The sequence below is a fragment of the Symphodus melops genome, assembly GCF_947650265.1.
Source record: "Symphodus melops genome assembly, chromosome: 9".
Lineage (NCBI taxonomy): Eukaryota > Metazoa > Chordata > Actinopteri > Labriformes > Labridae > Symphodus > Symphodus melops.
Genome location: NC_136699.1, coordinates 12,453,997 through 12,480,210, shown reverse-complemented (window position 1 = coordinate 12,480,210; position 26,214 = coordinate 12,453,997). Strand labels below are relative to the sequence as shown.

The 26,214-nt window shown below is 42.7% G+C and overlaps 3 protein-coding genes and 1 pseudogene across 21 annotated transcripts in view; all 4 read right to left on the bottom strand.

Annotated features, from left to right (window-relative positions):
- Positions 1 to 26,214, bottom strand: part of LOC306828998 (protocadherin gamma-A11-like) — a gene marked incomplete at its 5' end in the record, with an annotated part of 180,141 nt that overhangs the window by 68,034 nt on the left and 85,893 nt on the right. The window contains one exon of one of the 18 annotated variants that reach the window (XM_079351797.1): positions 23,515 to 26,177. The exons of 13 other annotated variants lie outside the window; for them this stretch is intronic. In XM_079351797.1, coding sequence (XP_079207923.1) covers positions 23,515 to 25,899 — 2,385 coding nt within the window. 4 more of the 18 variants (XM_079351800.1, XM_079351788.1, XM_079351803.1 and 1 more) reach the window with 4 other exon arrangements.
- Positions 6 to 2,407, bottom strand: LOC306829033 (protocadherin beta-16-like; the record flags this gene model as incomplete). The annotated part of the gene is made up of 1 exon (XM_079351851.1): positions 6 to 2,407. One exon carries the CDS (start codon positions 2,405 to 2,407, stop codon positions 20 to 22), a length of 2,388 nt encoding a protein of 795 aa, XP_079207977.1. The 3' UTR covers positions 6 to 19.
- LOC306829012 (protocadherin beta-16-like) lies at positions 2,990 to 11,860 on the bottom strand (annotated as a pseudogene). The gene is made up of 2 exons (XR_013781753.1): positions 9,193 to 11,860; positions 2,990 to 3,062 (listed from the first exon to the last, which is right to left on the bottom strand). The product of XR_013781753.1 is annotated as a protocadherin beta-16-like (transcript).
- Positions 11,698 to 14,908, bottom strand: LOC306829383 (protocadherin beta-16-like; the record flags this gene model as incomplete). Its single annotated transcript, XM_079352425.1, has 2 exons — positions 12,208 to 14,908; positions 11,698 to 11,821 (listed from the first exon to the last, which is right to left on the bottom strand). Exons 1-2 carry the CDS (start codon positions 14,607 to 14,609, stop codon positions 11,698 to 11,700), a joined length of 2,526 nt encoding a protein of 841 aa, XP_079208551.1. The 5' UTR covers positions 14,610 to 14,908.

The following is a 26,214-nucleotide window of genomic DNA, read 5'->3' as shown; positions in this document are numbered from 1 at the left end:
ATATATATAACTGAAATAATCAAACCTCTAGAGGAGAGTCTGGTTCATCCAGGATGCTCCTCTCACTCTGTATCCTCTGCATGGTTCCTGTAGAATTGGGGTCCATTATCAGCACGTTCTGACTACCAGCTCGGCCGAACTTACAGTCACTCTTTCTGGAGTCAGTTGTCCTGCACACCTCGTAATTGTACACGTGCTGGAGAGTCCCTGTGCCCAGAGTGTCTGAGTAACGTGGTGGATAATATGGAATCACAGGGAGGTTGGAGTGATACAGGATGCGAGACTGTCTCCATCTGTAGATTTTCACTGATATAATAACCACCACACACGTGATGAAGAGGAAGGACACCACAGCCAAAGCCAGCACTAAGTAAAAAGTCAGGTTGTCATTGTACTCCTTGTCCTGTGTAAAGTCAGTGAACTCAGACAGCACTTCAGGGAAGCTGTCCGCCACCACCACGTTCACAATGACTGTAGCTGAACGAGACGGCTGTCCGTTGTCCTCCACTATAACAGTCAGTCTTTGTTTCACAGCATCTTTATCACTCACTTGGCGGATAGTTCTGATTTCTCCATTCTGTGAGCCCACTTCAAACAGCGCCCTGTCTGTGGCTTTCTGCAGTTTATACGACAGCCAGGCATTCTGTCCAGAGTCCACATCAACAGCCACCACTTTAGTCACCAGATAGCCCACATCTGCTGCACGAGGCACCATCTCAGCCACCACTGATCCACCAGTCTGGACTGGGTACAGGACCTGAGGGGGGTTGTCGTTCTGGTCCTGGATCACTATCTTCACTGTCACGTTGCTGCTGAGTGGAGGAGAGCCTCCATCCTGAGCTTTGACGCGGAACTGGAAGTCTTTGATCTGCTCGTAGTCAAAAGAGCGCACTGCATGGATGACTCCACTATCAGCACTGACGGACACATATGAGGAGACTGGCACTCCATTAACAGAGGAGTCCTCCAGGATGTAAGACACACGGGCATTCTGGTTCCAGTCAGTGTCTCTGGCTTTCACTGTGAATATAGAGAGGCCTGGTGTGTTGTTTTCTACAATGTAGGCCTCATATGAGCTCCTCTCAAAGACAGGCGCGTTGTCATTCACATCAGAGATCTGTAAGGTGAGAGTGACGCTGCTGGAGAGGGAGGGCACTCCCTCATCAGAACACGTCACTGTGATGTTATACTGAGAAGCGACCTCTCTGTCTAAATCACTATCTGTTACTAAACTATAAAAATTGTTGGTCGTAAATTTGATTTCAAATGGGATATATTCATTTATCACACACTGAACTTTTCCATTGGTGTCAGAATCAGGATCACTTACACTCATTAATGCTATTACCGTTTTGAGGGCTGAATCCTCTGGTACTGAACTTGATGTGGAGATCATATTTACTACAGGGCTGTTATCATTCACGTCAGTTATGTCAATAATTATCTTACTAGAATCCGAAAGTCCACCTTTATCTATCGCCTCTACGTCAATGTGATAATTTTTTTCTTTTTCATAATCAATTGGAGCATCAAGAATCAAGTCCCCTTCACTATTTATGTGAAATATTTTTGATACACCGTCCATGCTATTCCCGATGACGTAGGTCACTTCTCCATTTGTGCCTTTGTCTGCATCAGAAGCACTAACCTTTGTAACCAGTGTTCCTATCGCGGAGTTTTCTGCAATGCTTGCTTTGTAAACGGGTTTACTAAAAACAGGGGCATTGTCGTTTGCATCTAGTACAGTAACATGAATCAACATTGTTCCAGTCATCTGTGGTTCTCCTCCATCTTCCGCTGTTAATACTAAAGATATGTGTTCATGTTTCTCTCTGTCCAACGGCTTTTGTAAAATCATCTCAACCTTTTTGCTCCCATCAGATTGTGAGTGCAATTTGAGCACAAAATTGTCACTCGGCTTCAGGTTGTATCTCTGAAGACCATTTTGTCCGATATCGGGGTCTATTGCTTTTTCTAGCATAAATTTAGATCCGATGATGGCAGATTCGCTGATTTCAAACCTCCTCTCCTCCTTTAGGAACATCGGAGCATTGTCATTAATATCCGTAATTTCGACAGTAACTGGGAACATTTCTAATGGGTTCTCTAAAGTTATTTGAAAATGCAAAGCACAAGGCGTTGTCTGTCTGCAGAGGCTTTCGCGGTCTATTTTTTCTTTAATAACGAGGACTCCTCTCTCTCTATGCAGCTCAATGTACTGGACACTGTCCCCCGTATAAATACGTGCTTTACCCGATTGAAGCCTTTTGACGTTCAATCCCAAATCCTGAGCTATGTTGCCGACCAAAGAGCCTTTTGCCATTTCCTCTGGAATAGAGTAGCTGACTTGCCCAATCACGGAATCGAGGCAGATGATGGAGAATAACAACAGTACTTGCCGTTTCATTGTTCTATCTGATACGTCTGTTGCAGCCACCGTGTTCTATTCCCGGTTAAAAGTAATACTCCGTTGCGTAAATATTGCAGATTGAATAAAAAAGTACTTTTAAAATCCACAGTATAAAACAGGGTTCCAGTTTTAAATATCAGAGGAGACGATAGGAAGATCACCACACCGAAGCAGACACTCCGCTAAAGTGACTGTGAATCAGTACTACGCCAGGATGTCTGACTGAAAATCTGTTACAAAAGCACGGCCTCACTGCAACATATTGGGCAACAGCGGCCCGAAGAGTTCAAATTATGAAAGTACAGAAGACAAACACTTGAAATACCACACGAAGAATAAAAACTATAACTTCAGATAAAATGATTCATAAACAAAACACCAAAAAGTAGTGTAACCAACTGTTCTTATAAAATATAACTTTTTCCTTTTGGGATTCAGTAATTTAATGTGGCATTTAAGAATACTAACCTTAAGAAGGGGAACACAGTAAAACATGTGCTAGAGGGGATCTCACATGTGAAGCAATGCGGATCTGTGCGAAAACTGTCGCTTTCCATGGTGCTGAAATATGGCCATATGATTGCTGGGTTAAAAATCAAATATTTCATACTCATTGCCCGCACTAAAGGATGACATTAACCTCATGACCCACCTCTAGCGGAGAGTCTGGTTCATCTAGGATGCTCCTCTCACTCTGTATCCTCTGCATGGTTCCTGTAGAATTGGGGTCCATTATCAGCACGTTCTGACTACCAGCTCTGCCGAACTTACAGTCACTCTTTCTGGAGTCAGTTGTCCTGCACACCTCGTAATTGTACACGTGCTGGAGAGTCCCTGTGCCCAGAGTGTCTGAGTAACGTGGTGGATAATATGGAATCACAGGGAGGTTGGAGTGATACAGGATGCGAGACTGTCTCCATCTGTAGATTTTCACTGATATAATCACCACCACACACGTGATGAAGAGGAAGGACACCACAGCCAAAGCCAGCACTAAGTAAAAAGTCAGGTTGTCATTGTACTCCTTGTCCTGTGTAAAGTCAGTGAACTCAGACAGCACTTCAGGGAAGCTGTCCGCCACCACCACGTTCACAATGACTGTAGCTGAACGAGACGGCTGTCCGTTGTCCTCCACTATAACAGTCAGTCTTTGTTTCACAGCATCTTTATCACTCACTTGGCGGATAGTTCTGATTTCTCCATTCTGTGAGCCCACTTCAAACAGCGCCCTGTCTGTGGCTTTCTGCAGTTTATACGACAGCCAGGCATTCTGTCCAGAGTCCACATCAACAGCCACCACTTTAGTCACCAGATAGCCCACATCTGCTGCACGAGGCACCATCTCAGCCACCACTGATCCACCAGTCTGGACTGGGTACAGGACCTGAGGGGGGTTGTCGTTCTGGTCCTGGATCACTATCTTCACTGTCACGTTGCTGCTGAGTGGAGGAGAGCCTCCATCCTGAGCTTTGACGCGGAACTGGAAGTCTTTGATCTGCTCGTAGTCAAAAGAGCGCACTGCATGGATGACTCCACTATCAGCACTGACGGACACATATGAGGAGACTGGCACTCCATTAACAGAGGAGTCCTCCAGGATGTAAGACACACGGGCATTCTGGTTCCAGTCAGTGTCTCTGGCTTTCACTGTGAATATAGAGAGGCCTGGTGTGTTGTTTTCTACAATGTAGGCCTCATATGAGCTCCTCTCAAAGACAGGCGCGTTGTCATTCACATCAGAGATCTGTAAGGTGAGAGTGACGCTGCTGGAGAGGGAGGGCACTCCCTCATCAGAACACGTCACAGTGATGTTATACTGAGAAGCGACCTCTCTGTCCAAAGCTACCTCCGTAACTAAGCTATAAAATCCGTTCATTGTATTTTGTATTTTAAAAGGAATATCATCATTAATGCTACACTTCACTTCTCCATTGCGGTCGGAGTCAGGGTCATTGACACTCAGCATAGAGATGACGGTGTTCTCTGGAGAATCTTCTAAAATCGTGTCTGATTTAGAGAGAGTTTTTATCTGAGGACTGTTGTCATTCACATCAGTGACATCAATAAGGATCTTACTCGAATCAGAGAGTCCGCCATTATCTATAGCTTCAATGTGTATTTGAAAGAGCTTTGCTTTTTCGTAATCTATTTCACCGATCAAAATAACCTCTCCTGTTTTCCTGTTTATCTGAAATAGGTCGGATAATCGACGCATGCTGTTTGAAATTGCGTATGATATTTCTCCATGAGAGCCTCCATCTTTGTCAGATGCACTAACAGTTATAACACTGGTTCCTCTCGGAGAATTCTCCGTTATTGTTGCCTTGTATACGGACTTTGTGAAAACCGGTGCATTGTCGTTCACATCCAACACGTTCACAGTTATCTGCATTGTACCCGACATACGAGGCTGTCCGCCATCAATAGCAGTTAATAAAAGCGATATCTGCTCCTGCTGCTCTCGATCTAGAGGCTTCTGAAGAACCATTTCTACCTTTTTTCCTCCGTCTGCTTGATTCTCTAGTTTTAATGCAAAGTTATTTGTTGGAGTAAGCGAATAGCTCTGGAGATCATTTGTACCGATGTCAGCGTCGATGGCTTCCTCTAGTAGAAATTTAGAACCAACAACAGCCGACTCGCTAATTTCAAAACGTTTCTCACTTGACGCAAACTTTGGGGTATTGTCGTTTATGTCAGTGATTTCTATCGTTATGCGAAACAATTCCATCGGATTTTCCACAATCATCTGTAAATGTAAGGCACAGGGCGTCATTTCTCCACACAAGGTCTCTCTGTCTATTCTCTCTTTGATGAGGAGGACTCCTCTTTCTTTATTCAGCTCGATAAATTCTGCGCTGTCTCCCGAGTGAATACGAGCTCGACCCGATTTAAGCCTTTTAACATCTAAACCGAGGTCCTGAGCTATATTACAGACCAACGAACCCTTTTCCATTTCCTCAGGAATGGAGTAGCTGACCTGCCCGAGCACCGTGGTGAGGGAGAGCACCGAAAAGAACAACAGTACTTGCCGTCTCATTATTTAGTCGATGTATTCCACTGTGCTCTTAGTAAAACTGTAATCCATATGAGTATTGAAAAATATCCTGATTGAATCACAAGCCAATGCAAATATTAAAAAAGCTTTCAATGTCCGTGATCAGTTTTCCATGAAGAAGGGCAGGCGGTTCTTGCCTGTTTTATTGTCTACGATGACACAGTCTAAGGGGGAGGTACAGTTGCGAAGCCTATCAAAGACTGCCACACTCTGGCCAACAGCGGCCCTTTCTGTTCAACCCACATAACAGCAAACCTCAAGATAAAGATGATGAGAAATTATTTTTACCAAGGAGAAAAAACAATCTAAAACATTATAATTTTCATCAGTGGTATTAATGAAGTATTCATATTTTTTAATAGCTATATGTGTTTACAAAAAAATTAATGTTGAATTTTGGTTCATCTAAAGTGAAAAGCCATAACACAACAATTAAAAAGTATACTTATTAACACAGTAGGTGGAGGGCTAAGCAAAATGTAACTGTCCATGGTGCTGAATGAGAAAGCTCTAAAGAGACGTTGAAAGTATGAGAAGAAACGGTTGCACTACAAAAACATTGACTTTCAAACGCATGAGTTTTCAATGATGAGACTGTTTAGATTGTCAAACCTCTAATGGAGAGTCTGGTTCATCCAGGATGCTCTTCTCACTCTGCATCCTCTGCATGGTTCCTGTTGAACTGGGGTCCATTATCAGCACGTTCTGACTACCAGCTCTGCCGAACTTACAGTCACTCTTCCTGGAGTCAGTCGTCCTGCACACCTCGTAATTGTACACGTGCTGGAGAGTCCCTGTGCCCAAAGTGTCTGAGTAACGTGGTGGATAATATGGAATCACAGGGAGGTTGGAGTGATACAGGATGCGAGACTGTCTCCATCTGTAGATTTTCACTGATATAATAACCACCACACACGTGATGAAGAGGAAGGACACCACAGCCAAAGCCAGCACCAAGTAAAAAGTCAGGTTGTCATTGTACTCCTTGTCGTGTGTGAAGTCAGTGAACTCAGACAGCACTTCAGGGAAGCTGTCCGCCACCACCACGTTAACAATGACTGTAGCTGAACGAGACGGCTGTCCGTTGTCCTCCACTATAACAGTCAGTCTTTGTTTCACAGCATCTTTATCACTCACTTGGCGGATAGTTCTGATTTCTCCATTCTGTAAGCCCACTTCAAACAGCGCCCTGTCTGTGGCTTTCTGCAGTTTATACGACAGCCAGGCATTCTGTCCAGAGTCCACATCAACAGCCACCACTTTAGTCACCAGATAGCCCACATCTGCTGCACGAGGCACCATCTCAGCCACCACTGATCCACCAGTCTGGACTGGGTACAGGACCTGAGGGGGGTTGTCGTTCTGGTCCTGGATCACTATCTTCACTGTCACGTTGCTGCTGAGTGGAGGAGAGCCTCCATCCTGAGCTTTGACGCGGAAGTGGAAGTCTTTGATCTGCTCGTAGTCAAAAGAGCGCACTGCATGGATGACTCCACTATCAGCACTGACGGACACATATGAGGAGACTGGCACTCCGTTAACAGAGGAGTCCTCCAGGATGTAAGAAACACGGGCATTCTGGTTCCAGTCAGCATCTCTGGATTTCACTGTGAATATAGAGACGCCTGGTGTGTTGTTTTCTACAATGTAGGCCTCATATGAGCTCCTCTCAAAGACAGGCGCGTTGTCATTCACATCAGAGATCTGTAAGGTGAGAGTGACGCTACTGGAGAGGGAGGGCACTCCCTCATCAGAACACGTCACTGTGATGTTATACTGAGAAGCGACTTCTCTGTCTAAGGTGACCTCAGTCACCAAAGTATAAAATCCATTGATTGTATTTTGCATTTCAAAGGGAATATTGCCATCTATATTACACTTTACCTCCCCATTATTTTCCGAATCTAGGTCATTTACACTTAGCATAGCTATAATAGTGTTTGGAGGAGAGTCCTCTAATATGGAATCAGATTTAGAAATTAAACTGATGTCAGGATTGTTGTCATTTATATCAATAACATCGACTATGACTTTACTTGAATCAGAGAGTCCCCCACTGTCTACAACTTCAACATCAATTTCATACACTTTGGAATTTTCATAATCCAATTCACCAACTAAAATAATTTCACCGGTTTTTGAATTAATCTTGAAGAGCTCAGATAAAACGCGATCACTGGGAGATATCAAATACAATATTTCTCCATTCGAGCCAATGTCTGTATCAGATGCACTTACAGTTGTTACACTGGTGCTTTTAGGGGAATTTTCTTGTATTTTTGCCTTATATAACGGTTTTGCAAATGTAGGTGCATTGTCATTTGCATCTAGTACATTAACAAATATCTGCATTGTCCCTGACATCTGAGGCTCACCTCCATCTAGAGCAGTTAACAACAGTGATATGTATTCTTGCTTTTCTCGATCGAGAGGCTTCTGTAAAACCATCTCTACTTTTTTACCTCGATCTGCCTGGTTTCCAGGTTTTAATACAAAGTTATCAGTCGGGGTAAGTAGATATCGCTGCAGTCCATTCTGCCCAATGTCGGAATCAATAGCTTTCTCTAATACGAATTTCGAGCCAACCACAGCAGACTCGCTGATCTCAAAACGCTTCTCTGCATTTGTAAAACTTGGCGTATTATCGTTTATGTCCACAATCTCCACTGTCACACGAAACAATTCCATTGGATTTTCAAGAATTAACTGGAAATGTAAAGCACAAGGCGTCGTCTCCCCGCACAAAGCCTCTCTGTCTATCCTCTCCTGAATAAGGAGGACCCCTCTTTCTTTATTCAGCCCGATGTATTCAACGCTACCTCCTGTAAAGACACGAGCTTTTCCCGATTTCAACCTTTTAAGATCCAAACCTAAATCATGCGCTATATTACCAACTACAGAGCCTTTGGCCATCTCCTCAGGAATGGAATAGCTGACTTGGCCGAGCACGCAGCCGAGACATAAGCACGAAAAGAACAACAGTACTTGCCGTCTCATTGTTCTGACTGAAGACGGTTCATGCATCAAGAAAACAAAAGAGCTTCCAATGCAATCAGTCTAAAGATAGATAACAAAAAAATATCCGCATTCAAAATAGAAAGTGAGAAGATATGTCCAGTAATACGATTACAGTCAGGATCCTTTCGAGCACCGACTACCGCCTTCCTCTGTTTTATGTACAACGTATCGAGACGGAGGGGAAGGGCAGAGAGAGAAAAAATAACACTTACTTTAAGTGCAACACGCTTGCCAACAGCGACGCTCTGAGTTGATAATACATATTACATGTAAAATGTAAAATAATCTTCCAAGTGCGAAGTCACACACGTGTAATAAAACAAAACAAGAGTAAAGTGTGCCAATGATTGATCATACTGACATGTTCCTACGATATACATAATGAATATCTTCTAAAGTCGTTCAGCAATATCTGAAATGCTGCTGTTGTAACAGATCAAATGGGATTCTTGTTTTAGTGAGAAAAAATTGAAATGACATCAGACACACAACAAAAACCTTTCACAATGAATTTATGAAAACCTTCAATGAGGTTGTAAAGTTTGGTGTCGCTGTCTATGGTGCTGAATGAGAATGTCGTACCTTTACCTAAACGTCTCATTTCAATATGTTTTTTTTAATCTCTCTTGAAAGACTCTTCACTAATCTAACAAGATAATCACGTTGAATTGCATTATATGAAAGACTTAAAATGTTGCAGTTTCCTAACCTCTAGAGGAGAGTCTGGTTCATCCAGGATGTTCTTCTCACTCTGCATCCTCTGCATGGTTCCTGTAGAACTGGGGTCCATTATCAGCACGTTCTGACTACCAGCTCTGCCGAACTTACAGTCACTCTTCCTGGAGTCAGTCGTCCTGCACACCTCGTAATTGTACACGTGCTGGAGAGTCCCTGTGCCCAAAGTGTCTGAGTAACGTGGTGGATAATATGGAATCACAGGGAGGTTGGAGTGATACAAGATGCGAGACTGTCTCCATCTATAGATTTTCACTGATATAATAACCACTACACACGTGATGAAGAGGAAGGACACCACAGCCAAAGCCAGCACTAAGTAAAAAGTCAGGTTGTCATTGTACTCCTTGTCCTGTGTGAAGTCAGTGAACTCAGACAGCACTTCAGGGAAGCTGTCCGCCACCACCACGTTAACAATGACTGTAGCTGAACGAGAAGGCTGTCCGTTGTCCTCCACTATAACAGTCAGTCTTTGTTTCACAGCATCTTTATCACTCACTTGGCGGATAGTTCTGATTTCTCCATTCTGTAAGCCCACTTCAAACAGCGCCCTGTCTGTGGCTTTCTGCAGTTTATACGACAGCCAGGCATTCTGTCCAGAGTCCACATCAACAGCCACCACTTTAGTCACCAGATAGCCCACATCTGCTGCACGAGGCACCATCTCAGCCACCACTGATCCACCAGTCTGGACCGGGTACAGGACGTGAGGGGGGTTGTCGTTCTGGTCCCGGATCACTATCTTCACTGTCACGTTGCTGCTGAGTGGAGGAGAGCCTCCATCCTGAGCTTTGACGAGGAAGTGGAAGTCTTTGATCTGCTCATAGTCAAAAGAGCGCACTGCATGGATGACTCCACTATCAGCACTGACGGACACATATGAGGAGACTGGCACTCCGTTAACAGAGGAGTCCTCCAGGATGTAAGAAACACGGGCATTCTGGTTCCAGTCAGCGTCTCTGGCTTTCACTGTGAATATAGAGAGGCCTGGTGTGTTGTTTTCTACAATGTAGGCCTCATATGAGCTCCTCTCAAAGACAGGCGCGTTGTCATTCACATCAGAGATCTGTAAGGTGAGAGTGACACTGCTGGAGAGGGAGGGCACTCCCTCATCAGAACACGTCACTGTGATGTTATACTGAGAAGCGACCTCTCTGTCCAAGGCTACCTCCGTAACTAAGCTATAAAATCCGTTCATTGTATTTTGTATTTTAAAAGGAATATCATCATTAATATTACACTTCACTTCTCCATTCCGGTCGGAGTCAGGGTCATTGACACTCAGCATAGAGATGACGGTGTTCTCTGGAGAATCTTCTGAAATCGTGTCTGATTTAGAGAGAGTTTTTATCTGAGGACTGTTGTCATTCACATCAGTGACATCAATAAGGATCTTACTTGAATCAGAGAGTCCGCCATTGTCTATAGCTTCAATGTCTATTTGAAAGAGCTTTGCTTTTTCATAATCTATTTCACCGATCAAAATAACCTCTCCTGTTTTCCTGTTTATCTGAAATAGATCGGATAATCGACGCATGCTATTTGAAATTGCGTATGATATTTCTCCATTAGAGCCTCCATCTTTGTCAGATGCACTAACAGTTATAACACTGGTTCCTCTTGGAGAATTCTCCGTTATTGTTGCCTTGTATACGGACTTAGTGAAAGCCGGTGCATTGTCGTTTGCATCCAACACGTTCACAGTTATCTGCATTGTACCCGACATACGCGGCTGTCCGCCATCAATAGCAGTTAATAAAAGCGATATCTGCTCCTGCTGCTCTCGATCTAGAGGCTTCTGAAGAACCATTTCGACCTTTTTTCCTCCGTCTGCTTGATTCTCTAGTTTTAATGCGAAGTTATTTGTTGGAGTAAGCGAATAGCTCTGGAGATCATTTGTACCGATGTCAGCGTCGATGGCTTTCTCTAGTACAAATTTAGAACCAATTACAGCCGACTCGCTAATTTCAAAACGTTTCACGCTCGATGCAAACTTGGGGGTATTGTCGTTTATGTCAGTGATTTCTATCGTTATGCGAAACAATTCCATCGGATTTTCCACAATCATCTGTAAATGTAAGGCACAGGGCGTCATTTCTCCACACAAGGTCTCTCTGTCTATTCTCTCTTTGATGAGGAGGACTCCTCGTTCTTTACTCAGCTCGATAAATTCTGCGCTGTCTCCCGAGTGAATACGAGCTCGACCCGATTTGAGCCTTTTAACATCTAAACCGAGGTCCTGAGCTATATTACAGACCAACGAACCCTTTTCCATTTCCTCAGGAATGGAGTAGCTAACCTGCCCGAGCACCGAGGTGAGGGAGATCACCGAAAAGAACAACAGTACTTGCCGTCTCATTATTTAGTCGATGTATTCCACTGTGGTCTTAGTAAAACTGTAATCCATATGAGTATTGAAAAATATCCTGATCGAATCACAAGTCAATGCAAATGTAAAAAAAGCTTTCAATGCCCGTGATCAGTTGTCCATGAAGAAGGGCAGGCGGTTCTTGCCTGTTTTATTGTCTACGATGACACAGTCTAAGGGGGAGGTACAGTTGCGAAGCCTATCAAAGACTGCCACACTCTGGCCAACAGCGGCCCTTTCTGTTCAACCCACATAACAGCAAACCTCGAGATGAAGATGATGAGAAATGACTTTTACCAAGAAGAATTTGTTTTTTTAAAACATTGTATTGTTTATCATGAGTATTATTAAAAGTAAGAATATTTTTTAAAAGCTAAAAGTGTTTAGAAAAGCATTAGTATTGCTCGTAGTTGTATAAAGTAAAAGGCCATAACCCAATAATTAAAAATGTTACTTATTAACACAGTAAGCGGAGGACTAAGCAAAATGTAACTGTCCATGGTGCTGAATGGGAACGCTGTAAAGAAACAGATTCGTCTATAGCATTGAAAGTTTTCAAAGAAAACGGATGCACTACGAACAAAATAGACTTTTAAAAGCAATAGTATGAAATGTTGAGACTGTTCATATTTTCTAACCTCTAGAGGAGAGTCTGGTTCATCCAGGATGTTCTTCTCACTTTGTATCCTCTGCATGGTTCCTGTAGAACTGGGGTCCATTATCAGCACGTTCTGACTACCAGCTCTGCCGAACTTACAGTCACTCTTTCTGGAGTCAGTCGTCCTGCACACCTCGTAATTGTACACGTGCTGAAGAGTCCCTGTGCCCAAAGTGTCTGAGTAACGTGGTGGATAATATGGAATCACAGGGAGGTTGGAGTGATACAGGATGCGAGACTGTCTCCATCTGTAGATTTTCACTGATATAATAACCACCACACACGTGATGAAGAGGAAGGACACCACAGCCAAAGCCAGCACTAAGTAAAAAGTCAGGTTGTCATTGTACTCCTTGTCCTGTGTAAAGTCAGTGAACTCAGACAGCACTTCAGGGAAGCTGTCCGCCACCACCACGTTAACAATGACTGTAGCTGAACGAGACGGTTGTCCGTTGTCCTCCACTATAACAGTCAGTCTTTGTTTCACAGCATCTTTATCATTCACTTGGCGGATAGTTCTGATTTCTCCATTCTGTGAGCCTACTTCAAACAGCGCCCTGTCTGTGGCTTTCTGCAGTTTATACGACAGCCAGGCATTCTGTCCAGAGTCCACATCAACAGCCACCACTTTGGTCACCAGATAGCCCACATCTGCTGCACGAGGCACCATCTCAGCCACCACTGATCCACCAGTCTGGACTGGATACAGGACCTGAGGGGGGTTGTCGTTCTGGTCCTGGATCATTATTTTAACTGTCACGTTGCTGCTGAGTGGAGGAGAGCCTCCATCCTGAGCTTTGACGCGGAAGTGGAAGTCTTTGATCTGCTCGTAGTCAAAAGAGCGCACTGCATGGATGACTCCACTATCAGCACTGACGGACACATATGAGGAGACTGGCACTCCGTTAACAGAGGAGTCCTCCAGGATGTAAGAAACACGGGCATTCTGGTTCCAGTCAGCGTCTCTGGCTTTCACTGTGAATATAGAGAGGCCTGGTGTGTTGTTTTCTACAATGTAGGCCTCATATGAGCTCCTCTCAAAGACAGGCGCGTTGTCATTCACATCAGAGATCTGTAAGGTGAGAGTGACGCTGCTGGAGAGGGAGGGCACTCCCTCATCAGAACACGTCACTGTGATGTTATACTGAGAAGCGACCTCTCTGTCTAAATCATTGTCTGTTACTAAGCTAAAGAACTTTTTGGACGTTGTTTTCATCAGAAATGGCACGCTTTCTTTAATATTACAAGCGACTTTGCCGTTTTCTCCAGAGTCAGGGTCTTGGACATTAAATATAGTCACGACAGTTCCTAACTTAGAATTTTCTGAGATTGAATTCGTTTTCGACATTACATTAATAGAGGGATGATTATCGTTCGTATCGGCCACATCGACAACAATCTTACACGAATCTGTAAGTCCTCCATCGTCACTAGCTTGTACGTGTATTTCATAGTGCTGCGTTTTTTCATAATCCAGATTTCCGTATAAAGATATCAAACCACTTTCTTCATTTATTTGAAACATAGCAGGAACATCATCTAATGTATTTGTAATTGAATATGACACTTTGCCATTTGAACCTTCATCCGCATCTACAGCACTTACTGTACATAAAATGGTTCCCTTTGGAGCTGTCTCTGTTATAGTGACCTTGTACACTTCCTGAGTAAATACTGGGGCATTGTCATTCACGTCCAGCACTGAAATTTCTACTCTCATTGTTCCCGACAGTTGAGGATCACCACCATCAGTGGCTGTCAGAGTTAAAGAGAGGTGCTCTTGCGCCTCTCTGTCCAGATGTTTTTGTAAAACCATCTCCACCTTTTTACTCCCGTCTTGCTGATTTTGGAGCTTTAGTTTGAAGTGGTCTGTCGGCTTTAAAGAATAGCCCTGCAACCCGTTCACGCCGACATCCAGATCCATAGCTCTCTCTAACACAAATTTTGCTCCAATCACAGCTGACTCGCTGATTTTAAATTGCATCTCTTCCTTTTTGAAACTGGGTGCATTGTCGTTAATGTCATTAATTTCTACTGTAACTGTGTAGAATTCAATCGGGTCTTCGAGTGTGATTTGAAGATGTAAAGCGCAAGGTGTTGTCTGCCCGCACAGCGTCTCTCGGTCGATTCTCTCTTTCACAAGAAGGACTCCTCGGTCTTTATTTACCTCTATGTATTCGGCATTGTCCTCTGTATATATGCGAGCTTTACCTGACTTTAATCTTTTCACGTCCAACCCTAAATCCTGTGCTATGTTACCGACCAAAGAACCTTTCGACAGTTCCTCGGGAATAGAGTAGGTGACCTGCCCGAACACGGAGCTCAGAGACACAATCGAGAAAAACAACAGTACTTGCCGCCTCATTGTTCTTTCCAAAATGTTATTATCGAGAAATAGGGTAGAAGAAAAAAAAAACTGTAATCCAAAACGTATCTTCTGAAAAACAAGTAATCCACAGGTTTTAATCTCAATCTCAGCGCCGTTTTCTCCTGGTGTCTGCAACGACGGTTGTGTGCCGAATGACGGTCTCTTTCTCTGTTTAAGATATTAAATATTGTAGTGGAGCTCTACATTGGTCAACAGCGGCCCTGAGAGTCCAAACACTTGCACTGCAGGAAACTAAACAATGCAGGGAGAGTTTAAATGTGAAGAAACAAGTATGGTTTCAAGAAATTAGAAAACAAATGAAGCAAGGACTCTAAATAAATGAAATAATAAATGACTAATTTATCATTAAGAAACAAGACGAACAATAAGATATTCAAGAGAGGAATAGTGGGAGTTTAGTTGTTAAAGATTTTAAATACATTGTTTCATTATTAAACAATGTAATAGGGTTAGAATAAAAAAAACAATCTTTTTTTAAGTTGTTCAGAAATAGAGAGATCAAAAACAATATATCTTGCAAGTAAATGCTAATTCATTGGGTGATTTAAAATTAAATACAAACTAAAAACATCAAATTGTTTTCTGAAGTGTGTTTTACTGTTTAGGGGATATTAGATGCAACATCTATCATGACAAGAGTAACAAACTTTTATTGTCCATGATAAATGAGTACTTTGACCCTTGAGATAATAAAGTAAACACATAGACAGCTCTTAAAATGTATTATGCAGCTCAATGTCTTTGTTTGTCATTATAGTCCTCACTGAACTGGCAAGCAAAAATCTGACAGGTTGGGCAATCTTAAATGTTTACATGGGCTAGTATTCTCCAAAGAGGAAAATAAATTCACGACTTATCGCCTTATTAGCATGATGTGAATATTGCTATCTGTTGACATAGTATAAGTCATAAATGGCATTCAAAGTAATGTTAACAAACACTAACTGACTATTTCTGATTTACTCTACACAATTTTAAATCCTATGCTCCTGTGACAAATTCAATATAACATATATATTTGTGTAAATCCCACTGCTCCAAGCCCTTATAAAAAGCAAATTTTTTGAGATGAAGCCTCAGGCAGACTACCTACTTCCATCTTAAAGAAACATGTATGTCAACATAGTACTGCAGGACTGCTATATAAATATTTATAGTAGAAAATAAGGACAAGTAATTTAAACTATCACTATGAGCGTACCTTTGTTGGTGACTAAATTGCTTTAAACAAGAGCATGATAATGTAGACAACACGATTCAGCAAACATGGCCAGTGAGGATAATGCTTGTCCGTCACCAAAGACTAAACTTTCAGTCACATTATGTACTACAAAACTACAGACAGTTCAATCACATGATAGGTTTCTGAATTACTGGATGTCATAAAAAGCCCTTAAGCCCATGTGTAGATTGGTCCATATTTGTGCTGTTCATCTTTGAACTCCCAAATCAAAGCTTCCCACTTTGTTTAACAGTTGCCATTATGATTACTTTCACAACAAAACACTGAGATGAGGTAAACAAGAAAATGAAACTATGAAAACCACTTAAAAGTACAAAAGTGAAGCAGCAAAAACCCAACACTGTGTTTTTTTCTGTTGTGTAATGTCAAATCATCTAAGGACTATAAACTATGTCTCCCTGTGCAAAGAGATTCTAAGACCATCACAATGTGCATTATTTAAAAGAAAGGCAATAAAGGGGGAAGGGATTTTCTGAAAAGAGATACAATAAATATGTCCTCCCCTCTAAAAAACGTTGTCAAGACTCTATGTTCATATACAGTAGCAGATTACATGCATTGTAATCACTGCAACCAAACTACAGAAATATCACGGTCATAAACTGGGTACTCTGTTTTACATTTCAGCCATAATACAAGTTCCACTGAAAGGCAATTACTTCTTTAAGTAAAGCAATGACAGTCAGTAACCACTCTGAAGTCGTAAAATATACACAAATATAAGTTTAATGTTCAAGAAGTCAAGCTATTAAAAAAGGTGAAAATCTCATAAGTGGTTCAGTTTGTAGTACTGAAAAGCAGAAGCAGGTTTTATAGAACAATAGGAAGGGCAAATAAGTTATACTTTTTATATAAAGTGCAGTAGTTTTGGGCATCAAAATAAAAAAGATTCTATAATATTATGTTGATGTAAGTGCATGACATGCGTTTTGGCTCTGGGCTTAAAAAAAAAGAAGGATGATGTGCAGTTAAACAATATAAACACATGGGCCTTAATTAAAGGTGCAAGAGTACACTTGATTTCCCATCACATGACACTGACCTCTAAAGGAGAGTCTGGTTCATCCAGGATGTTCTTCTCACTCTGTATCCTCTGCATGGTCCCTGTCGAACTGGGGTCCATTATCAGCACATTCTGACTACCAGCTCTGCCGAACTTACAGTCACTCTTCCTGGAGTCAGTCGTCCTGCACACCTCGTAATTGTACACGTGCTGGAGAGTCCCTGTGCCCAAAGTGTCTGAGTAACGTGGTGGATAATATGGAATCACAGGGAGGTTGGAGTGATACAGGATGCGAGACTGTCTCCATCTGTAAATTTTCACTGATATAATAACCACCACACACGTGATGAAGAGGAAGGACACTACAGCCAAAGCCAGCACCAAGTAAAAAGTCAGGTTGTCATTGTACTCCTTGTCCTGTGTAAAGTCAGTGAACTCAGACAGCACTTCAGGGAAGCTGTCCGCCACCACCACGTTAACAATGACTGTAGCTGAACGAGACGGCTGTCCGTTGTCCTCCACTATAACAGTCAGTTTTTGTTTCACAGCATCTTTATCACTCACTTGGCGGATAGTTCTGATTTCTCCATTCTGTAAGCCCACTTCAAACAGCGCCCTGTCTGTGGCTTTCTGCAGTTTATACGACAGCCAGGCATTCTGTCCAGAGTCCACATCAACAGCCACCACTTTAGTCACCAGATAGCCCACATCTGCTGCACGAGGCACCATCTCAGCCACCACTGATCCACCAGTCTGGACTGGGTACAGGACCTGAGGGGGGTTGTCGTTCTGGTCCTGGATCACCATCTTCACTGTCACATTGCTGCTGAGTGGAGGAGAGCCTCCATCCTGAGCTTTGACGAGGAAGTGGAAGTCTTTGATCTGCTCATAGTCAAAAGAGCGCACTGCATGGATGACTCCACTATCAGCACTGACAGACACATATGAGGAGACTGGCACTCCGTTAACAGAGGAGTCCTCCAGGATGTAAGACACACGGGCATTCTGGTTCCAGTCTGCGTCTCTGGCTTTCACTGTGAATATAGAGAGGCCTGGTGTGTTGTTTTCTACAATGTAGGCCTCATATGAGCTCCTCTCAAAGACAGGCGCATTGTCATTCACATCAGAGATCTGTAAGGTGAGAGTGACGCTGCTGGAGAGGGAGGGCACTCCCTCATCAGAACATGTCACTGTAATGTTATATTGTGAGGCGACCTCTCTGTCTAAATCACTGTCTGATACCAAACTATAGAAATCATGAGAGGAAGTTGAAATAGTAAATGGTATATTGCCATTTATTCTGCAGTTTACCTGACCATTGCTACTGGAATCTGGGTCAAGGGCACTAAACATAGCTATTACTGTATCTTGAGGAGAGTTTTCTGGGATTGTATCAGATTTTGAAAGTACACTGATTACAGGCTCATTGTCATTTATGTCAATTACATCAACAATGATCTTACTGGAATCAGAAAGACCTCCACTGTCGGTAGCCTCAATATCAATTTGGTAATTCTTGGCTTTTTCATAGTCAAGTGCCCCAACTAATATTACATCACCGTTTTCATTAATTGTGAATATGTCAGACACGCTGTCCATTGTAGTAGAAACAGAATAAGAAACTTCCCCGTTTGATCCTTTGTCTGCATCAGAAGCACTCACTCTTGTCAATGTTGTCCCTTTACCAGAATTTTCCGCAATGGCTGCCTTGTAAACAGACTGCATGAAAACAGGAGCGTTGTCGTTTACATCCAGTACGGTAACAAAAATCTTTACTGTACCAGACATCTGAGGTTCCCCTCCGTCAACAGCCGTTAACAACAACGATATCTGCTCCTCTTTCTCTCTGTCTAACGGCTTGTGTAATACCATTTCGACTTTCTTATTCCCATCTGCCTGACTTTGTATTTTCAGAACAAAATTATCAGTAGGCTTGAGGCTGTAATTTTTCAGCCCATTTACACCTATATCTGAATCTACCGCCCGTTCCAACACAAATTTAGATCCCGTAACAGCAGATTCGCTAATTTCAAAACGTCTTTCGTCATTTTTAAAACTGGGGATGTTGTCGTTGATGTCTGTTATCTCTACAGTTATTCGAAAAAGCTCCATGGGGTTTTCTAAAATAATCTGCAAATGTAAAGCACAAGGCGTCACCTGTCTACAGAGAGACTCTCTATCGATTCTCTCTTTCACGAGAAGGACTCCCCTTTCTCTACTCAGCTCGATGTATTCTGCACTGTCACCCGTAAATATGCGGGCTTTACCGGACTTTAGTCTTTTTATGTCTAAACCTAAATCACGTGCTAGGTTGCCCACTACAGAACCTTTTGACATTTCTTCCGGTATAGTATAGCTCACTTGGCCAAGAACAGAACCGAGAGAGAAGATGAAAAGCAATACTTGCCGTCTCATTGTTCTACCGGATGGTAACGTTGCGCCAAAAATACAGAGTTCAAACGATTTTCACAGCGAAAATAACATCCTAATGAAGTCGAAAAGATTAAGGTAAACTAATAGTATCCATGAATTTGGGGAAACAGTCTATAAACCCGTTGTGTCGATCTAAAAGCGAACCACTCCGTGAACAGTGCTGTCTCCCAGTCTCTTTCTCTGAAATAACGACATCACATGGGAGGAACAGCTTTATTATCCTCTCTACAACTGCAACTCGTTAACCAACAGCGGCCCATGGAGTTGGAAATGTGAAAGTGCAAGAAACGCTGACCAATCTCTAGACGAAAGAGGTGAAGGTATATGCATCATGTGCATTACCGGAAAATGAAACCATAAAGCCTGACAGCTTTTTCCCGAGAAAAAGAAAGAGTATATATTAAAAAGATATGCAATAACTGAATAAACAGCTTTGCTTGTGCATCTGACAAGCAAATGCACAATATAATGACTCCATGACGAAAAACAAGGAATGGAGGAGAGGATCCGCAAACGTAACAATGACTCTGTCCAAGGTGCTGAAATTCTGTTTGAGGCAAATAAACACTAAAAAATGCAACAACAACTAAGGGAAGTTTAAAATCAAACCTCTAGAGGAGAGTCTGGTTCATCCAGGATGCTCTTCTCACTCTGTATCCTCTGCATGGTTCCTGTAGAACTGGGGTCCATTATCAGCACGTTCTGACTACCAGCTCTGCCGAACTTACAGTCACTCTTCCTGGAGTCAGTCGTCCTGCACACCTCGTAATTGTACACGTGCTGGAGAGTCCCTGTGCCCAAAGTGTCTGAGTAACGTGGTGGATAATATGGAATCACAGGGAGGTTGGAGTGATACAGGATGCGGGACTGTCTCCATCTGTAGATTTTCACTGATATAATAACCACCACACACGTGATGAAGAGGAAGGACACTACAGCCAAAGCCAGCACTAAGTAAAAAGTCAGGTTGTCATTGTACTCCTTGTCCTGTGTGAAGTCAGTGAACTCAGACAGCACTTCAGGGAAGCTGTCCGCCACCACCACGTTAACAATGACTGTAGCTGAACGAGACGGCTGTCCGTTGTCCTCCACTATAACAGTCAGTCTTTGTTTCACAGCATCTTTATCACTCACTTGGCGGATAGTTCTGATTTCTCCATTCTGTGAGCCCACTTCAAACAGCGCCCTGTCTGTGGCTTTCTGCAGTTTATACGAGAGCCAGGCATTCTGTCCAGAGTCCACATCAACAGCCACCACTTTAGTCACCAGATAGCCCACATCTGCTGCACGAGGCACCATCTCAGCCACCACTGACCCACCAGTCTGGACCGGGTACAGGACCTGAGGGGGGTTGTCGTTATGGTCCTTGATCATTATTTTCACTGTCACGTTGCTGCTGAGTGGAGGAGAGCCTCCATCCTGAGCTTTGACGAGGAAGTGGAAGTCTTTGATCTGCTCGTAGTCAAAAGAGCGCACTGCATGGATGACTCCACTATCAGCACTGACGGACACATATGAGGAGACTGGCACTCCATTAACAGAGGAGTCTTCCAGGATGTAAGAAACACGGGCATTCTGGTTCCAGTCTGCGTCTCTGGCTTTCACTGTGAATATAGAGAGACCTGGTGTGTTGTTTTCTACAATGTAGGCCTCATATGAGCTCTTCTCAAAGACAGGCGCGTTGTCATTCACATCAGAGATCTGTAAGGTGAGAGTGACGCTGCTGGAGAGGGAGGGCACTCCCTCATCAGAACACGTCACTGTGATGTTATACTGAGAAGCGACCTCTCTGTCTAAATCACTGTCTGTCACTAATCTGAAGAAACTATGAGTTGATGATTTCAAAGTGAAAGGTATATGTTCATTGATAAAACATTGCACTTTTCCGTTTTCTCCTGAGTCCTTGTCCTCGATGTTAATCATTGTAACCACTGTATTAAGTTTGGCATCCTCTGAAATAACAGTTGACTTCGACATTATGTCAATTTCAGGCTTGTTGTCATTTACATCTTGAACATCAACAATTAACTTACAGGAGTCTGTGAGCCCTCCGTCATCACTGGCAAGTAAATTTATCTGATAGTTCCGTGATTTTTCAAAGTCAATGTTTCCAATTAAAGTTACTTCACCATTGTCCTGATTCACCTGAAACATGTTCCTGATATCATCTAAGCTATTTGTTATAGAATATGTATTTTTTCCATTTGAGCCTTGATCTGCATCGGAGGCTGTAACAGTGGCTACAACGGTGCCTTTTGCAGAATTTTCAGTGACTGTAGCTTTGTATGTTTGCTGTGTAAAAACGGGGGCATTATCATTAGCGTCTAAAACTGTGATGACAATAAGCATTGTTCCTGACATCTGCGGCTCTCCTCCATCTACGGCAGTTAAAACGAGAGATATCTGCTCCTGTTTCTCCCTGTCCAAAGGCTTCTGTAGCACCATCTCTACGTTTTTATTACCGTCAGCGTTATTGTGCAATTTAAGAGCAAAATTATCAGTCGGTTTTAACTCGTAGCTTTTAAGATCGTTGATCCCAACATCAAGATCCACAGCTCTTTTAAGCACAAATTTAGCTCCAATCACTGCTGATTCGAGTATTTTAAATTGCATCTCACTTTCTTCAAAGGTTGGTGCATTATCGTTGATATCTGTGATCTGGACAGTAACACTGTAAAATTCCATCGGATTCTCTAAAATAATCTGGAAATGCAAAGCACACGGCGTCGTCTGTCTGCAGAGCGCCTCTCTGTCGATTCTCTGTTTAACAAGGAGGACTCCTCTCTCTCTATTCAGCTCCATGTATTCGTCGCTGTCTCTGGTATAAATCCGAGCCTTACCGGATGCCAGACGTTTTGTTTGTAATCCCAAATCGTGCGCAATGTTACCGACTAAAGATCCTTTGGCCATTTCCTCCGGAATAGTGTAGCTGACTTGTCCCAGCACTGAGCCAACGGAGAGGAGACAGAAAAACAGCAGAACTTGCCTTGTCATTGTTCTACCGAAATGTTTCCGTACGATTCCGTGTCTTATCCAGTGAGTCTGATATCGATTCAAGTTATAAACGCTAACTCGTCATTGTTTCCACATAAGCGGACAACGACCGAAATTTCACGTCCTCTTTCGAAAAAATCCTGCACGAATATGGCAGTGGTTCTTTCTCGTCGAGCTCTTTCTTTATTATGTAGATGAACAATGGGAGGTGCTGCTCAAACCCTACTGTCTGCCGTTCACATTCTGGTCAACAGCGGCCCTAAGAGTTCACAGCATAACACTGCAGAAAAACAACTGAGAGAAATTGTTGATGAGAACTCTTGCTGATAACATGTCAAAAGATTAAAGACAATGATTTGAGATTTAGTGGTATTATGACGATTAAACCTTTGAATGACGTGAATGTTCTGTTACACTATGTGGGTATTTTTGCAGTAGTTTTTGAAAAAAGATGTGTACGGAAAGAATAATCATATACGAATATTTGAGTCTTCAAAATTATCACAAAATGATCAGATGATTTACAAAACCAAGAAAAGCCACTGTTATTGTACTATGATAAAAAAAAAACATAGCAGAATGGTTAACAGTAGCTAGAGGTGAAAGAAGCTAATAAAGTAACTGTCTCTCTCCAAGGTGCTGAAAATGCATACTGCTGAACAGAATCACTGCACAAGTCCTCTGAAGAAACTCCTAATGATGTTCGAAAATATAGCAATATTTAAGAGATTGATGTCCCTAAAAAATATGACCCGCAACGAAGACAAATTGAAATTCAATATTCTATTAAATACTCGTCAGGTTCTACAAGTGACCAGCGTGCAACAGAGAGTCAGTGGATGAGTGTTGCATGTAACTCAGGAAAACCAGCTGAGCGTCAACACAGAATTAAAAGTTACAAAGTGAAAACGACAGTTAAACTTCTACGTCTGTAATAAGTTACGTCACAAGATAACAGATTAGTCTTAAATATTTAATGTGATGTATATCAGGATTGTTAAGTTAAGCAATGAGGTCTGAATAAAACGAACCCAGACATGAAACCAATAGGTCACTGTTCAAATAGTATTATTGAAGAGAGGTTTAAAGGAAACAATGTAGTGATGATCGAATCTTGATATGATGTATCCATTCATTCAAACTAGGTGTTAGAGACTGGAATTGTGTAAAAGGAAATGGTGCATAAAAACGTCTTATATCAGTCTAACCTCTAGAGGAGAGTCTGGTTCATCCAGGATGTTCTTCTCACTCTGTATCCTCTGCATGGTTCCTGTAGAACTGGGGTCCATTATCAGCACGTTCTGACTACCAGCTCTGCCGAACTTACAGTCACTCTTCCTGGAGTCAGTCGTCCTGCACACCTCGTAATTGTACACGTGCTGGAGAGTCCCTGTGCCCAAAGTGTCTGAGTAACGTGGTGGATAATATGGAATCACAGGGAGGTTGGAGTGATACAGGATGCGAGACTGTCTCCATCTGTAGATTTTCACTGATATAATCACCACCACACACGTGATGAAGAGGAAGGACACTACAGCCAAAGCCAGCACTAAGTAAAAAGTCAGGTTGTCATTGTACTCCTTGTCCTGTGTAAAGTCAGTGAACTCAGACAGCACTTCAGGGAAGCTGTCCGCCACCACCACGTTCACAATGACAGTAGCTGAACGAGACGGCTGTCCGTTGTCCTCCACTATAACAGTCAGTCTTTGTTTTACAGCATCTTTATCACTCACTTGGCGGATAGTTCTGATTTCTCCATTCTGTAAGCCCACTTCAAACAGCGCCCTGTCTGTGGCTTTCTGCAGTTTATACGACAGCCAGGCATTCTGTCCAGAGTCCACATCAACAGCCACCACTTTAGTCACCAGATAGCCCACATCTGCTGCACGAGGCACCATCTCAGCCACCACTGATCCACCAGTCTGGACCGGGTACAGGACCTGTGGGGGGTTGTCGTTTTGGTCCTGGATCATTATTTTAACTGTCACGTTGCTGCTGAGTGGAGGAGAGCCTCCATCCTGAGCTTTGACGAGGAAGTGGAAGTCTTTGATCTGCTCGTAGTCAAAAGAGCGCACTGCATGGATGACTCCACTATCAGCACTGACGGACACATATGAGGAGACTGGCACTCCGTTAACAGAGGAGTCCTCCAGGATGTAAGACACACGGGCATTCTGGTTCCAGTCTGCGTCTCTGGCTTTCACTGTGAATATAGAGAGGCCTGGTGTGTTGTTTTCTACAATGTAGGCCTCATATGAGCTCCTCTCAAAGACAGGCGCGTTGTCATTCACATCAGAGATCTGTAAGGTGAGAGTGACGCTGCTGGAGAGGGAGGGCACTCCCTCATCAGAACACGTCACTGTGATATTATATTGAGAAGCGACCTCTCTGTCTAAATCACTGTCTGATATTAAACTGAAGAAACTATGAGTTGATGCTTTCAAAGTGAAAGGTATATGTTCATCGATAAAACATTGCACTTTTCCGTTTTCTCCTGAGTCCTTGTCCTCGATGTTAATCATTGTAACCACTGTATTTAGTTTGGCATCCTCTGAAATAACAGTTGACTTCGACATTATGTCAATTTCAGGCTTGTTGTCATTTACATCTTGAACATCAACAATTAACTTACAGGAGTCTGTGAGCCCTCCGTCATCACTGGCAAGTAAATTTATCTGATAGTTTCGTGATTCTTCAAAGTCAATGTTTCCAATCAATGTGACTTCACCATTTCTTTCATCTATCTGAAACACTTTCATGATATCATCTAAGCTATTTGTTATAGAATAAGTTATTTTAGAGTTTGAGCCTTGATCTGCATCTGAGGCTGTAACAGTGGCTACAACGGTGCCTTTAGGTGAATTTTCAGTAACTGTAGCTTTGTATGTTTGCTGTGTAAAAACAGGGGCATTATCGTTTACATCTAAAACTGTGATGACAATAAGCATTGTTCCTGACATCTGCGGCTCTCCTCCATCTACGGCCGTTAAAACGAGAGATATCTGCTCCTGTTTCTCCCTGTCCAAAGGCTTCTGTAGCACCATCTCTACGTTTGTACTACCGTCAGCGTTATTGTGCAATTTAAGAGCAAAATTATCAGTCGGTTTTAACTCGTAGCTTTTAAGATCGTTGATCCCAACATCAAGATCCACAGCTCTTTTAAGCACAAATTTAGCTCCAATCACTGCTGATTCGCTTATTTTAAATTGCATCTCACCTTTTTCAAAGGTTGGTGCATTATCGTTGATATCTGTGATCTGGACAGTAACACTGTAAAATTCCATCGGATTCTCTAAAATAATCTGGAAATGCAAAGCACACGGCGTCGTCTGTCTGCAGAGCGCCTCTCTGTCGATTCTCTGTTTAACAAGGAGGACTCCTCTCTCTCTATTCAGCTCCATGTATTCGTCGCTGTCTCTGGTATAAATCCGAGCCTTACCGGATGCCAGACGTTTTGTTTGTAATCCCAAATCGTGTGCAATGTTACCGACTAAAGATCCTTTGGCCATTTCCTCCGGAATAGTGTAGCTGACTTGTCCCAGCACTGAGCCAACGGAGAGGAGACAGAAAAACAGCAGAACTTGCCTTGTCATTGTTCTGCCGAAATGTTTCCTTACGATTCCGTGTCTTATCCAGTGAGTCTGATATCGATTCAAGTTATAAACGCTAACTCGTCATTGTTTCCACATAAGCGGACAACGACCGAAATTTCACGTCCTCTTTCGAAAAAATCCTGCACGAATATGGCAGTGGTTCTTTCTCGTCGAGCTCTTTCTTTATTATGTAGATGAACAATGGGAGGTGCTGCTCAAACCCTACTGTCTGCCGTTCACATTCTGGTCAACAGCGGCCCTAAGAGTTCACAGCATAACACTGCAGAAAAACAACTGAGAGAAACTGTTGATGAG